The sequence below is a fragment of the Catharus ustulatus genome, chromosome 5 (genome assembly GCF_009819885.2).
Source record: "Catharus ustulatus isolate bCatUst1 chromosome 5, bCatUst1.pri.v2, whole genome shotgun sequence".
Lineage (NCBI taxonomy): Eukaryota > Metazoa > Chordata > Aves > Passeriformes > Turdidae > Catharus > Catharus ustulatus.
Window position 1 is genome coordinate 46,813,527 of NC_046225.1, and position 17,245 is coordinate 46,830,771.

The 17,245-nt window shown below is 35.7% G+C and overlaps 1 protein-coding gene across 7 annotated transcripts in view; it reads left to right on the plus strand.

Moving 5' to 3' along the window:
• Positions 1-17,245, plus strand: part of DLC1 (DLC1 Rho GTPase activating protein) — a 279,555-nt gene that overhangs the window by 106,185 nt on the left and 156,125 nt on the right. For all 7 annotated transcript variants that reach the window (XM_033060568.1, XM_033060562.2, XM_033060559.2 and 4 more), the window contains one exon: positions 1,752-1,892. In XM_033060568.1, coding sequence (XP_032916459.1) covers positions 1,752-1,892 — 141 coding nt within the window. The remainder of the gene's footprint in view (positions 1-1,751; positions 1,893-17,245) is intronic.

Below are 17,245 nucleotides of genomic sequence, written 5' to 3' on the forward strand. Positions count from 1 at the left end.
TTCAGGAAACACTGCCTCAAGATCTCTAGACTAGCATTTGTATCACTTGTTTTGGTTTATGATTTTTTTTTTTAATAACAAGGAGTTTTTCCTTTGAAAGCCAGGCTTCATTATTATTAAGTGAGTAATCTATAGGTGAGAAAAGCTGTATTTCATTTGTCAGGTGAAAATTACATGATGTGTAATTTTTATAGGAAATCACATGATTCCACTTTTCAACATTAAACATTTTCCCACAGAAAATCAATGTTCTCACAGTATCTCCTTAAATGCTGATGACACAGGAAACCTGAAATACAAGTTAACATCTGTTCTCTGTCTCTCACCAATCTATGCCAGCACTTCAGCCAATTTCTTACAGCAATAAAGGGAGTGCAGGCAGTGTGTATAATCAGAGGTGGTACCTGTTCCCATGCTGCAAAGCAGCCCTGCAGAAAGACAGCTTGCATTGAACATGGAATATATGGTATCTATGGATGATGACTTCCTAGGAATTTTGAACCTTTGATTGTTGTGGACCAGAGGATCAAAATATCTGGTTTTCAATATATATATCATTTGAATATGATGTAAAAACCTGAATAATGCAGCAGGAATCGTGGTTATCATGGTTCTGCACTGTGGCAGCATAGCCCTGCTAGCCAGAAACTTCTGAGAGCAGATGTAGCCAAAACAACTGTGCAGAGGCTGCTCCATGGCTCTGCTGCATTTCCCAGTGCTTCACACTTCAAACTCACTTGCAGGAAATATCTGACTCAAATACAAGGTCCTACCTGGAGTCCAGATTTGTCCCTAATTTCTGACCCTCTTCAGAACACCACACACTCATGTACATGGCATTAGAAGCACCTGTTTAAATGGCAGCTTTGGCTTGGCAGGCCAGAGAAAACTGGAATTAATGAATCAAAGGGTGCTGTATCTTTTCAGTTCAGAAGCAGAACCCCTGAGGTGACTCTGCCCTGTATTTCACTCATTCTAGGAACCTGGCATTAGAAAGCTGAGGCTTTGTCTGCACAGAGTTTTCTGGGATTAAGAGTTCAGGAGATTTTTTGCATACTGTATAGCTTTATTCACACAGGCTGCACCTCAGCTAATAACCCTGACAGTATATGTATATATATTGGTTCTAATTCTACACATAGCCAGGTCTTTGCCAGATGTGTCACAATTTATCTGCAGACAATATAATACCTTGCCCTCACCCTATGCAGTAAATCAAGCATGCGGTAAATTTTTACTTCCTCGACAATAAAACATACTGTATGTCGTCTTTTTATTCTCAGAAAGAGGAATGTAATCAGTGTCATTAAAAGTAAGGGTATTTTAACCAGAAATGGTATTTGGCTGATAAGTGTCTGGTGATTCAAAAAAGCTTAGGAGCTGTACCTCTGAATTGTATAAACTGCTGGATGGTGAAGTAATTTCATCTGTGTAATGGCTTACAGATGTTCACTAGCTTGCAGTGCTGCAGAGACAGAAGGTGGGAGCACACAGGAAATACTGAATATCAGAGAAAAATGTCAAACTTCTGCAGCCCTTTACTGATTTTTCTTACCTTGCATTCTACCCTTTGGGGGAATTATAGCTTTGATGTTAGCAGTGATTTATAATTTCAGAACAGCAGCTAATGCAAATCACCACATTGAAAGATACAGCGAGCCTATGTATTTAAATATTTCCAGTATTTAGCAGAAATATTATTTTATTTCACATTCACGTTTACTAAAGAGACTTGCAATATTTTTCTACAGGATGTTGAATCTGGTTCTGAAAGTGGAGTGGATGTTGCTTCAGTAAATCACTCACAAACAAACTTGTCTTCTAATATCCATGCTCCTGACCTAGCATCTCCCTCTTCAGTAGCCAGCTCTGGAGCTAAACCAAAGGCTGGGGTGAGTACAGAGGTTATATTTTTTTAAACTTCTTTCATGTTTCAAGTTTGAAAGTTAAATAAAAAAAAATTCTATTCATTACTTGAATTGTACAACAGAATGTGTGTCACACTGAGGGAAAAAGTGCAAGTAGTCTCAAAGGGCCATTTTAGTGCCAAACAATGCTAGAAGTTTCACATTTAAAAACACACTATTAACAGCTGATGATTACAATAAGCTGATTTTTTATAAGAGAAAACAATTTAAAGGAGCTATGCTATTTAGAAAGGTAGGTTTTTCTGAAGTGGTGTCACTCAGACCATTTCCTAAATCTCATTAAGGATGCAGCCAGAGAAAAATTGTGGCTGATTTATGATGCCCAAACCCAGTCATCCTAGTGTTGTTGAAGGTCCTTACTACCCTACTGACATGAGAATTTCATTCTAAGGCAAAATTTGGCAAGTGGTTCCAGATGCTTAGTGTCAGAGCGGAGCCTCTGAGCAAGCAGATACTGTTCTGCCGGTCCCAATGCATGCTAGGTGGTGAGGAAGGGCTGGCCTGGGAGCTCAGATATGGCAAGGAACCTACTTCTATATTCTTTCATAGATACACAGAACTATGAGAAGCATGGTTCTTTCTTCTGCTGTTTTCTATCTTTTGAAGAATTATTCTTTATAATGCTTCAACCATTGATGCGTGCAGAAATGCTCGAATGTCCTAGAAACTCCTAACTTACCATCTGCTCCCTCTTGAACTTGCTTTTTCCACTGCCTCAAGAAGCACAGAAATCTATACTTCTAGGTTTTGTCTGTGCTGAAAAGTCTTAGCTTAACTCCTACTCCATCTGTTCACTTATTGAAATATTTCTGGTTACCAGACTAGCAGAAAATCTGGGATAAAATATTAAAATAAAAAAGTGTAGCTAGCATAAATATATATTTAGAACAAGTCTATAAAAAGGAAAATAGAGGCCACCTGTCATTTATTGTACTGCAATAATAGCAAGTTAACTAATGCCTTTGATTGTGGCTAACAGAAGTTCTAATAAACATTTACATTTGGGATTGTTCACTTGTACAAAAATAAATTCACTTGTAATTTATCATCAGTGCATAACTACAGCAAATAGAGAGCTCTGTACTCTGTCACTGCATACATAGCAGCACAAATTCTCAAATAAGTACATATGCTGGAAGGTAATATCCCATTTTACCAGATCCTGAGAAGAACACAGACATTTTTTCACTTTTTAAGGTATTAAACGTCCCTTTTAAATTTTGGTTTCTCTGCTAGTATTTGGCAAACTCTTAACACCTTGCTTTGCAGAAGTGTGGGTCACTTCCTGGGAGTTGGATATTATGTGTCAATTCAGCTTCAACAAGTCTGGGATCTTTAATTTTGATGAATATACGATGCTGAATATATATGCAAATTTTATGTTATTATATAATTCTGCAATTTTTTATAAGCGAAGTTAAATTTTCTCCAAACACAACTCTCTTAGAAGTTTTGCAGTCTGCAACTCCTCAGCCCCTCTAGCAACCCATATAGTGATCTCCTCTGAAAACCCACAATGTGGTGTTTTTCTGTAAAGGAGATTATAGTTTTGGAGGTTTGTGGAATTTTTTGTTTTGTTTTTATTTTTCTAGTTTTGATTTGGATTTTGTTTGGGGATTTTTTTTGGTCAGACTATATATAGGAATGAAATAATTCTGCACTTTTAACTCAGTGAGCTACTTTTTAATGGTAGTGGACTGTTTCAAAGATTTTACTCCCTTTCTGGAGTTTGTAACTGCAGATCTCCAAGGATTCCAGATGCTTAGTCTCCAAGGACAACTTCTTTTGTTGTGTTTATTAATAGTACGCAAACAGGAGTGCAAGGGTGATTAGTTATACTGTGGAATGATTTGTGGTTTTTTACACAAACTATGGCAAACAGTTGATTGCATCAAAGTCAGACTGTAAAGTTAAACACCACATCATATGCAGACCTGGGTAGTGGGAATACCAAGGCAGGGCAGGGAGACATGAGTTTGGATCTAGTTCCCGACAAAGAAAATGTAAAAGATATTAACTACACAGAATATAGCTCATAGATAGAAAATTTTTGTACAGACGAACCATGCCCATCCATGTTAATTCAGGTTTATACCAGTTTAAACCAAGCAATTTCAAACAGTGTCACAATGTGTTGGGGTATCCATAAGCATAATTTGGTTTGATAGTCCTAGTGAAAATGATTCACTCCTTGGTTTATGGAAGAGGGATATTTTAAATATTCATGAGAATATTTTATAAAATGTTAAACAAGGATTGTATTTAAAATTCAGCGTCAATTAGAATTTTCTCTGCAAATTGATAATAGATACTATTTTAAATAAAATTAAGGTTATGTGTGTATATTTTTATGCATAAGTTATTTTACATTTCATGAAGGTTCACTTCTGGATAGTCAAACCCATTCTTGCCAGTGTGAATGCCTGTGTGCAGTACATACCCATGTGTATAAGCACACACCTGCTCACATGGAGAACTCCTTATAGAATACAGGCATGACAAGGAAGAACAGGATTCTCCACAGAGCATTATGGAAAGCTTCTCTATGATCCTGCAGCATGAACGCCTTTGATATGCAGACGTACTCGATATTTTGGGCTTCTGAGAAGCATACAGCTGAGTAACCTCCATCCTAAATTTAAGATGCCACTGTGATATCTCATGATCAGGGTAAAATAGGATCATGTGACCAATAGGGTGTTTAGCCACAAATTGTACATGTTTGGAAAGATGCTTTTATGGACAATCCTTGCAAAAATAAGGATTCATGTGACTTAACAGATACATTTCCTACATAGTTTAGGGTGGGATAGTAAGAAATGGTTTTGGGCATCCTTATGTTACTCATGTTTACAGAGTGAAAAAAAATCATGCTTCTATAATTAGCACATCTTTATGTTCTGGGGGTTTATTAATCAGTCTCCAAAACAGACAAAGATTTTTGTGTATTTACATTTGAGAATATATACTTGGCTAGCCCTAATCACATGAGAGTTGAAATCAAGTAAAAAAAAAAGTAATCAACAGTCTATTGCCCCAGCAGCCATGAGAAACACTGTAAAAAGGGAGTGTCTTATCTGGATTTGGAGAGAAAGGAATGTAAATATTCTATTAATTGCCTTCTACAAACCAATGGTACACATCTGGACAATTAAAATATTCTTAACAATAAAACCAGAATTTTTTTTTAATGTGGTTTAATCATTATAGAAACAATATGGGACTACAGTATTTATTAATAACTAAAGGCAAGCTAGCATATCCTTCTCCAATGCCGAGCTAAAAGCTAACCAGTTAAGGAGAACTTGAATCAATTATCATTGTCCTTTTTTTCTTTTACTTCCTCTGTACAAAAATTGGCTACAGGACAGCAGCAACTAAGGCCTTAAAGTTGTGGCCAAAATTTTGTCCTTGAATATCTACTCTGCAAAGCCTGTTTGTTTTCTGTTCAGGTGAAAAAAACCCAGCCGTGATTCTTTTCTACTCCTTATTTTGGCAGTCTTACCCTCCTGCTTCAACAGTGTCCAAGTTAACCTTAATCTCACTGTACAAAGGTAATCAAGCACTATTATCACCAGAATAACTGGTACCTAGGAGCAGATTGTTTTTCAGATTAGCTATAATGACTCATTTAAGATGCATTGAGTTCTCAAAGTGATTTAAGGCATCAGTTGTGCCTGCAAGTATAAAATTACCTAGTCTGGCTGAGCACTGGAATGGGCTTCAGGCATAGCTGCTGGTAACACTGAAGCCTTGGGTGAGCTCAGGAGTCCACTTTACAAATCTTGTTACTGGATTGGGACAAAAACTTGTATTATCTAGATGACAGATTTGCAAATTTTTAATTTTTATGCAGTAATATAATTTAACCAAATGTGCTTTTGATTCATAATCATATAATTTAAAATTTGAGCTTTTTAAAGAAAGCCAAATCATTTTGTGAAAAATAATTTTGAGATTTGAAAATAAGAAAGACTTCAAGTTTCTTGCTTCTTAACAGTATTGTTTTTTAATTATGAAAGAAGATAAAATTTAATGTAAGTACAAAGAAACCTTTATTTCAAATCAAATATTAATGATGGAGAATTATCAAAATATTTCAAGGATTTGAAGTGTTTACACATTGTACCACATTAGACTGTATAGTAAATTCAGCAAACTATGCAATATGCAAACACATACAGAATATGTCAGTTCCTTTGTGATGACCAATCTTTAGCAGTGAGCCATGCAATTTGAAAGATGATAGATTTTGGTCTCTGAATTATACTTTTATGTTATAATTTTTTATTTATCAGAGTCCTCATATAACTAAATTTTCTAAATTTTGCTGCATTTTAGTATTCCTTGAATTCTTATTTTACTCATTCATGCAAAATTGAAAGTTAATCTGGTAAGCATCAGGGAGAAAAAGCCTTATAGTGCAACATTAATTCAAATACTGCTTCTTTAAAACTTGATAATTTTTGTGAATACAAGATGAGAAAAGTCTTCTAAGAACCTGATCAAGTTGATTAATTTAGTATTGTCTTTCATACCTATGTTGAAAAGAAAATGCTTCAGAAAACAAGGTAAGGGAATTACATGTAATTATTAAATTAACTTTTCACACAATCATAATTTCATTTGAATTCTAACAAACTATTATTTTACCCTAGAAAAAGTAAAATACCATGAAGTTACATTTGCCAATAATCTATAAGAAAACAGCAGAATGCTGTATTTGTTTTATGAACTTCTCAAAAATTTTCTTGACCTTTGTCTTGTTCCACAAAGGAATCTCTGTTCTAAGTACCTCTTCCTACGTTAATCCTAACTGTACTTATTTAATCTCAAATGAAATGAGAGAGTTCTGTGGAGTCTTTGACGCACTGAAAGTCTTAAAGATGAGGGGGGGTTTTGTTGTTGCTGTTGTTTTTGGGTTTTTTGTTGGGGTTTTTTTTGTTGTTTTTGTTGGGTTTTTTTTCAATGAGCAAGCTACTCCTACAATATGAAGCAAAATCCCTGAATCCAGTTGTGACATCTTTGACAGGTGTCACCTTTGCTGTGGTCAGGGACAGTCTTCCTTTCTCCCACTTTTTCTCTCCCTCAGTATTGATCCTGAGTGACCAATGTAAATTCACAATGCAAAGAAAGATTTGTAATTTTATGCAGGTACAGCATGACCCAGGAAATACATATATTGGGTTATCTGCTCTCAGTTCCAAGTTCAATCCCAGCAAAATATTGGTAATCTAAATAAATACACTGCTTCTGAAGTGCTAAGCATGAAGTCTTTTGAGACTTGCCACAATGTCAAGTTGTGCATTTATATTTCTGCCTCTTCTTGCAACTTGTTTATTACAGCCATGCCTATATACTGTTTTTTCCCTCATGTTTTCTGCCTTTTGTAGAGTTGCTGACACCGTCTTCAACACTGTCCACATCTGGTTATGTTTGATAATAATTTTTTATAAACTGAAGAAAAAGTTTATGACTTCTTCAACTGTAACATCACTAATTGATTGTGCTGTTAGAAATGTCAAGTACATTTTTTCACTGTATGCTGCCACCTGGTGTCTTTCTCTTTTAGATGAGGGGCACTGCATGGGGAACATCAAACATTTGGACATAGGCAGATATGTTTTTGCAGAATTAAGGCATTATGCAGCAGTTAAAAAGTTTAATGTTCAAAATTAATTACCATAGTCTACTTTTCATTTATGTTTAGAAATGACATATCATAACTTTTATACCAAAATGCTTTGACTGAAGAAAAAAACTGTAAGTGAAAATTTCGAAGTCACTTATTTAATTAGAAGTTGTTCCCAAAGCAGTGCTTATATTTGAAAAGTAAAGAAATATGCAGACATCAATTTGCAAGTGGGGAAAAAGGTTTTTTTAATCTTCTATGCATGGATTAAATAACCTGTTCAGTTATTTGCACTCCTTTCAAGTAGATGCTTCTCATGATGACGTACATATTGCCAGTGAAGTCTCTTGGTAGCCTTGTGTCTTTCCGATGGTTTATGCCTAAACTGTCTCATTTACGGAATCTTCCAGGTGAAAATTATGGCCAAATGCCTTCTTCTAAAAGCTATTTCCAACCATTATGTTAGAGGCTTAAATATTGGGGTAATGGTAACAGTGGGTGGATATTGATGTTTCCTTGGTTTAAGACAAAGAGCCTAAATAATTGTCAAAGCACAGCAAATAGAAAATTTTATGTGGGTCTGCATTAACACTATGTTCAATACTCTGTTTTATCATACACAATCTGATTTTAGCAGTGTTGAGGACCAGGATTCAGTCCACTACATTAGATATAAACCTTCGAAAGGAAGAAGGCAAAACTATGCTGTTTAAAAACTTAGGCATATTTTTTAAAAATTAAAGATTATTCTTCATCAGTAAACCTTCTCCTCTTGTGAAGCCAATAGTAGAAGGCTCCATTTCTTTTGACATGATAGGTTTGATATAATGTCAACTATCAGCAATTTTTTTAGTTAAACAACTCTGATATGGGGCTGGTTAAGCCTAAATTTTTGAGAGTTTGCTGGGCTTTGCTTTCCATGACAATATGTTCCAAATGCCAGGGGCTACATAAAATGTTCCCATTTGTTGTCCAGTTTTAATGCCTGATAAGTTTAGCTCAAGTCTGTCTTCTGTGCTCTTCCATATGGACTCAGTTGAATCCCTACCAAGTTTCCTTTTTCCCTGAAGTTACTTAAATATGTTTAACTGTATGTCAGTATGAAATTTTAACTCTTTTTCAGCACCTGCCAAGAAAAGCTTACATGACATTTATATTACTAGAGTTTGTTTTCTTTTTTAAATACTTTGCAAATTTTCGCTGTCGGTATGTAATCTATATAGGGCATTTCTGCATTGAAGAATTTCAATTCTGCGATGGAGTATGACATTCACGTTGCATGCATGTGGAAAGATGGGCAAAATTCTTTAATCATTTTCAATTAGAAGCCTGTGAGTGCAAAATTGCTGTTACAGGCATAAATTGCTTCTTAATGTTATTGGCATTAAGAATTTATTTCTCTGAAGAAAAACAAAATCCACTAAGCACTGAAAAATTTTGTCATTATTTTGTTGTTGTTGTTTAAATTGCTACAACGCAGATGTGTATACATCTGTATGGAATTGCATTCCTTTTAGTATCAGCCAACCCTCGCAAAAATGATCACCACAGGATATAGTGATTGGAAAGGTGAAGTACACAGCAAGTTATCGTCACTTCTTTAAAAGAAGGGACAATCTTCTTTTAAGGATTAAATCTGTGAAAATTACTGATATTTTGGAATTTAAAAGTAAATTGATCTCAAAACATACTTAGGCATTTTTCTGGGAAAAAGTTTATAGCCATCAAAGCAACAGATGTTGCACACTGGCTTCCTGTCATTCATGCAATGAAGTCCTAATGCAGGATTTACATTTTACTCAAGAGTCACAGTTTGTCGTTGGAATTTCCATGTTTTTATATGCATCCTATAGTCTACTGCAGGTCTGAGGAGAGGAAAGTAGTCTGGATGGATCCAACACAGATGCGCTCTGAACCACTGACAGCTGTACATGGAAGCCCGTACGGGCTGTTTCTCTTACATGGAAGTTGTTTCTCTTGCACTGAGTTTTATCTCAACATAAATTCTCCTAGTGACAAATGCCTTCTCTGCTTCATGCCTGATAGTGCCTTTCACAGCAACTAATAAATGCCAAACATTTCTGGGAAACTGTTGAAAAGAAAGAATCTGAAATTTCCTATTAAAATTTTACTGAGATATGTTGCATCAGTTAATACATCTGTACATCTCACCATTTTTAGAATTCTACCTCTTTGAAAGGAAATAATTGGAGAATATGGTGGGGGATTAATTACACCATGTGCAGACTAAAGTAAGGATTTTAATGATGTAATTCCTTAAAACAATGTTGAAGATCTGTGTCAAAATGAGAAAAAATATTCTGTGTGAAAGTCTGTAATAAACACCATAGAAAATTAAGTATTCATACATTTGTTACTGTTTTCCCATCCTGTTCAGTAATAACTCAAGACACCTTCAAAATCACCCAGAGTAGACTTTCAGAAGGGGTTGCTAGGTCCCCTTGCTTGATAGTACGAAGGAATGGAAAGCAAGAGAACTTGGAGATTTGCTGCAGAAAGCTAGGTTCCACTAGATTTAGTGGAAACTGGGGATAAGGGACATTAAGGCTATGAAAAAACTTGAACTTTTTGCGAGCAGACCGTAGGTGACAAAACTCTGCAACTTAATACAGCCCAATAGTGTTGCACAAGACTTTTAGCTGGGACAAACTGTTGTTAGCAGCTGAATTGTTCATTAACTCATAGTTTGCCAAGGACACCTTTAGTTTTAGTTTTGGATAGCTCTATGGAGAAATCCTTTGTATCTCTATCAGACTCTGTGAGTACTTATTACATCTCCAAGGACTTAGATCACTGGGAGAGAAGCAGTTAAACCAAATAGCACAGATTGAAGACCATCTTGTGACTGAGAACCTTTACCTTATCCCTCAAGCAATTCAGGAGATGGGAAAAGTCAGAGTGTTTTGAAGATGGAAAAATTTTGTCATTTCAGGAGTTCATTTGTAAGATAATGCTTAGGTTTAGAGGTGCAGTTCCTCTCTGTCTCTTCCTTTGTGTGATTCAAGTAGGGGGCTCAAACCACCCAGGTGTGCCATGAAATACTGCCATGTAAAGGAGCTGCCAAAAGATTACTGAGAAACCTACTGCTTTGGTTATCTGCTGTGCTAATCTCCAAGGTGATAACAACTATTAGTGACCGTTTAAACTAATATTAAAAAACAGTTGTCTTGACAAAATAGGGATTTTTCTATTTATTATAGTGTTACTGTAAAACTGTTTTTAAGTTATCCTCTATTATTCATATCCAAAAGTTTGGTGCTTGATGGGATTTTGGCCCCTTTGAGATGTTATGAAATTTAAATCCCTTTTGGCATAATTGCGTATATAAAAACAGGAAAGATCAGAATTATTTTTAAATTATGATTTACTTTAACTTAACTATGCTCCTGAATCATTAAAGTGTCTTTGTTCCTGTTTCTTCTTCTTTCTTTTTGTTTTTTCTTTTTCCTATTTTTTAATTCTTCTTTCTTCATCCTTTATTCCCTTTTATCTTTTCTTTTTTCTTCATTTTTTTTCTATTGCTTTCTATTTTCTTTGCATTTTCCACCTTTCTGACTTTTACTCTGGATCTGCATCTTGTCTAAAGTCACTGTAGTTACTTACACCAAATTGTACCCACTCTACTCCAAAGAATATTTTCCCTCCTGCGTATTCCATGGCTGTCTTTCACCAGATCACTCCCAATAAGATCACTGGAATGGTTGTGCAGCCGCAGACTTGCTCCTTTCTGTAAGCATGTGAATTTCTTCTCTTCTGATATACAGCTGAATAAAAAGTTTACCTGTGAATTGAACAAGGTAGAATATTGCCACTTAGTGCAAAGATAGGTATTTGATGTTTTCCCAGCCAAGGACTGAAGACCAGTGCCCCGGGGGGACAAGTACATGACTAATAATTGTTTATGCTGTCAGTCTTGCTAGTATTGAATTCAAACTCCATAAATTCACGTCTCTGCTTGTAGTTCTGGTTATTTTAAGCGTGATTTGGTGGGGAGGAGAGGGGGAGCGGAATAATGTGTATTTAGCTGAAAAGAGAATATGCAAAACCTCAAGAAAGAAAAACTGCATGAAAGGGGAAAGAAACAATGTAATATGTAAATATATCTTTTGGTGAGAATTTCCTGTGTTTTATCTAAGAAAGAATTTCAGGCTTGAGTCCAAGACAAATAAAGGCATACAGAATGAGGGAATGAAGACAGAATTTGAGTTAGTAAAACAGTGACAACAGTTTAATCTTTCTGCCAGTAGATGGAGAGCACAGGAAAGTAGAAGCACACACATAAAGAAAGAAGGAAAAACTTTGCATCAACTTCTTTGAGGGAGTGAAAGATGAAAGAAGAAAAAAGCAAGAAGCAGGGTGGGGGGAGGGAACAGACTGTAAACCAGGAGGAAATTGCAAAAAAAAAAAAAAAAGGATTCTAAAAAGTAAAGAGGAAATGACAATTCCTAAAGTATCAGCTTGATCAAATCAGTTTGTTGGCAGCAAATAAATAATTATCTTTTTTTTTGCCTTGTACACAGTATTCTTTACTTCTGGAACATGGTTTGAAAACGTGGCATGAATAGTTTGCATTACTGAAATTGAACAAATCTATGTCTGCCTTTTCAAGTACTTTTCCAGACACAGACATGCTGGGAGTGACATCATGGAAAACGTTTATTTTTTGGTCCTTTACATATACCTCTCTTGTAAGGAATTTTCTTCCTCCTGACCTGTCCTTCCCAGCTATCCCTCAGTCTCTTCTATGTCACAATTCTTGCTTGCTTTCTTTCCCTTTTTCTTTTCTTTTTCTGGTCTTTCCTTTTTGTCTTTTCTTTTTCCCTCTATTTTTTTTTTTTTTTTTTTGGACTTCAAAGCCAGGGTGGAAGCAAGGAATTTGGTTAGCTCTCTGTTTAATAGTTGAAAGAGCGTGGTTTGGGGTTTTTAATGCACAAAATTCCTCTCAGTGGGACATGCCACACATTCTGATCTCTCCCCTTCAGGCAGTTACACACTATTAAATATGGGGTTGGAAATGACACGCGTCTGGAAATACAGAAATGAAACAACCTTCCACTTTCTGCACTTCACTATACAATGAAGGTGTTGTAAATTGTTAATCGAATGGCATGGGCTTCTAATTAGTTGGTCTTTCCATAAATAGAAACTGTACATTCCAGTGTGTTGCCACTTTTTTATTTTCTTCAAACTAACTGAACAGCCTTTCTGTGTTACATAGAGATTACCAAAGTTTTAAGTTGGTCTGTTTTTATTCCCTAACACATAGTTTGTGCTCTGAAAGTTTTTTTATATTTACCTTCTCTTACCAAACTGCCTTTATGACATTTTTGTACTATTCCTATTTGAAAAGAGAAGTAAAATCCAAACAACCTGTAATGGTACTTGACAATCCCTGTATCCTGCCACCCAATAAATGGTGAAATATGATTACTGCATTTTAAATACTGCAAATATTACATAGAAAATAATAGTAAAGTATTGCCATGAAGAAGACAGAAAGGAAAGCAGGGTACTGCTTGAGATGGAAAGATAAGAAATCCTTTGACCTTCCAAAGTTATTCTGAAGTTTTGGATTCCCCTTCTAAGACAATATTGTCTGTATGTGAATGGCATTGGACTGGAAAGCTTCTTCTCCCACAACAGTTTGATAGGTGACAAAAAACTGCACGTGGGAGATATCAAGTTAGGAATTGTAGGCCGCTGAGTCTGAAGACTGCAATGTGAAACAAAAGTAAGCTTTAATTTCAAAAAAGGGAGAGGAGTAGATGGTGGAATGAACTACTCAGAAGTGTGTGATCCTTCAGAAAGCACTTTCTTTACAAAGCCATCACTCTTAGTCCAGCATATTTTAACTGCAGTGCTATAGCCCTAGGAGTGTGAACACGGTTTACAATTATCAATGAGTAAATGCAAGATTATGTGGATTAAACATGCTGGTCTTTTGAAAAGTGATGAGTCTCAAAACACCTCAAGAGATTGACTGAGATAGGTGCCCTTGGAAGCCTGATGGAACTTTCAGACAGAAATATTTTAAATTTAAAATATTTAATATTTAAAACATTTAATAATTAAAATTCTGAATTTTCTGCTGTTAAATTCAACAATTCAATATCTGATTGGAGGAATCATGGGGTGATAATTTTAAGGCAGATAGCAACAATCATGAAAGAAAGTGATAGAACCAATTTAATATCCAGCTTTCAAACCATTACACCAGAACTGTGTTGGCTCATTGTGGAGGTTTGTTACACAGTCACTTACAATTTGTCTAATTCTTCTTTTGCTGCTTTGCCAATACAAAAGCAATTCAAGAAAGATCTAATTTTGCTGTTACCAGCACTGAGTGATGTTTCAACATGTTTAGGGATTTCAGGGTATTTTAAAACCTCAGTATTCTCAGGAAAGGAAAAAATCTTTAACAGGTTTCTCACGTAGTTTAGCACATCTTGTGGATAATGTCTTGGAAGTACAGAAATTACAAGGAAAAATCAGAACATATGGATTCTATATAAAGAAAATTTTTTTTTTTCTAATTCAGAGAAGCTATCTACCTAGAAGCCCCTCTGCACTTCAGGAAGACATGTGGTTGTCAAATATTGTGAAATATTGCCAAGAAATAAAGGAGTTTGGGGATTTATATATTCTCTTCCTTAATAAGGAAGGATTTATAATATCTTCCAAGAGCATAAGTTCTGCCTTGAAAGTATAACAAAAATTTCAGAAGTCTAGTTAACTTTATGTTAAAATTTCTCTTCTGTATGCAACATAAGAGTTTGGGAGTCAATGGGATTAGGTTTATAAGTACTTCCAAAAGTATGTTGCTTTCTTCCTCTTTTTCTTTTCATGTCCCAAAGATGTTTGCACTTTTCTGGAATAGCTGTTCCCTTCATCCATCTGAACACAACACACAGTACTGAATTCAAAACACAGTTTTTTTAGTCACGGCCTGAGGTTTGTGCATACATAGAATGTAGGTAGTTTTTCCAAAGTACTACCACAGACAGTCTCTGATAATGTTCCCCAGCCCCACATCATGTTTACACCTCCATTTTTAAATATTTATACAGATTTATCCTTTTCTTTTCCTTTTTTCTTTTTTTTCTGATGGGTCCTTTGACACACCTATTGGCAAATGCTTAGCTGATAGATGAGATTATTTGTCGAAGGAATTTTGAAGACCAAGAACATTTGAAGAGCAAGACCTTGAGTCACTGAGACAGAACCGATATGTCCTGTAACTTTATTCAGAATTTCACAATCCTTGCTAAACTGCAAGATAAGGGCCAAAGGCAACAAACCAGCAGGAGCCAACTCAGAATGTGCCAAAGTTCATAGAACAGTTGCTTCGGGCTAAAGTTTGTTGACCCTTAATCACTTGGGGTCATCAGTGGCTCTGCTGCAGGGCCCTGTAGAACGTGAGCCTGATCAGATCTCCCCCTGCTGCTGCCCAGGCTACCCGTAGGGTGGAGTGAAAGCCGGGATACATGAATTCCAAGGCAGCATTTCATCGGTGTCTGCCTGCAAGAATGCTTTTTTGGGCTACCATCCTTCCGTAACATGTGTCTTCCAATTCTAAACTTCCTTAATCTCTTGCAAAGGGTGTAGGTGGGGTAAATCACAACACAGGCAAAAGATTCCTTTCAGTTAGCATACCTTGTATGCTTTTGGTACTGTGTTTTGTCATTGATTGATATTAATGTGAGCACATTCGTACACAGTTTAAGTTTTAAATCATTTTTTGTTAAGTCACAGTGTTGAGAAATGCCCTTTTCCTGTTAAGTCTCCCTTTACTATCACTGTTACCTTCAATAACTGCATTACAATGAGTATATTACATTGCTGCAGAATCCTGTGAAAGATTGTAGAGAAACAACATTTCACATTCTAATCTTGCAATAAATTCAGCATGCAAGCATGCCTGAAAAAAAAACATGCTTTGGTCTTGTGGTCTGTAACTAGACACCCAGTAGTAGCTACTAATGAGTATTAACGTAGCAATGATGCCGTTCATGATATAGCAAAAAACTTTAATGCATATTTTTATGAGCTGTACTATATATTTGGACAGTTCACAAATTTTTACAAATATAATCTTTATGATAGTGATAGAAAAAGTCTCATTCCTGCAACATAAAGGCACTTCAGTATGGTACATGAAGAGCATAAATTTCATTAAAAAGTTCTTCAGAAGCTCCAGAATTGTCATAATTCTCATAATCCTTTTGCATATGAAAGCAGGAAAAGAGAAAAGAGACATATTGACCCCCAGAGCAGAAGTGGCCTGAAGGGGCTGAATATTTTGGAAATGGATGATCCTCTTCAAATGTTAAGTGGAAATGGGGAAAAGGGAAGGATAACAATAGTTCATGTTTCACTAAAAATTAAAATATGAAACAGTTAATAGGGAAAAGCACCAAAATATTCTAGATCAAAAATGTTCTATATTTTATAATATTTGGTATTATGAGATCCTAGATACTTCAGAAAAAAAAATTATAAGATAAGATTCACAATTGTGAGAAAAGCCAAAACACAGGGGGCTGAAATCCTTCACCCTTTTTCTCATGAGGGTCATGCCACGTACATCAGCAAAGCTGCCTCATTGACTGTTCCAAGTGCTTTCAGCGCTGTACTCTTCTGCAGGGGTGTCTGAAAACCTTTGGTATCAGTCAAGATCCCAGTGTTCCCAGAATAATTAGAATGTTATTTATATGACACAAATGATAATTTTCCTTGTACTCCCACACTGGTCTGCATGAGGATTGTTGCTTTATTCTGGTTACATTCCTCCTGGTGTAAGGGTAATTCTTCTGCCCTGTTTGTACAGGATCTTGCACAATGAGGTTGTGGTCCAAGTCTGTGGCTTTTGAGTGCTTCAGTAGTACAAATAATGTTGTCACTACTTAAAATAGGTTTGTGAAGTGTAATCATGTCTGATCTTGATGAGAACTAAAGTAAAAACACTACCAGGCTACCAATATCACCATTATTCTTATTTTTTCAATTGCTGCAAGTATGGTGTTCAGTTTCAGTAACAGTCCTATTTCAAGAAGATTTCAATCTAAAGACCAAGGTAAGGCAGTTCACACTAGGAGACAGACAAAAAAAACCACAGAATTGTTAATGAATAAAACATTTTTTAAAGTGTTTTCTCACTATCTTGTCTTCAAATAACAGTGGGCTAGGGGCAGCATATGACATGGGAAGGGACACGGGAAGGGACACTTATAAATCTTTTGGGAAATAATTGCTGGATGCAACAACTGACTGTATTTGACAGAATAAGCCAGGGAGCAAGGCATCTATGAGCATGTCTGATCCAGGAAAGAAGGCATACTGTGAGAAAGAAACAAATAAGCATGGTCACAGTCTTTGTAAGAGTTCAGATCCGAAGTAGGGAATAAAACAGTAGCAATGCAGGTATGGATTTGGACTATGTTAGGTGAAATATGAAGATGATCATTGATAATTTTCATCTGAAATTGGTGGGTGTTCACTATCTCTACAAATGAAAATAAAAACAGTTTTAGACAGCAGATACAATGAAAATTTATATTTAACATTATGGAAATGGCATAAATATATGTAAAAGCATCGTTTCATAAACACATATGATATGTAGCTATGACGGGAAAGTGTATATGAAGACTTAAGTAGAAATTTT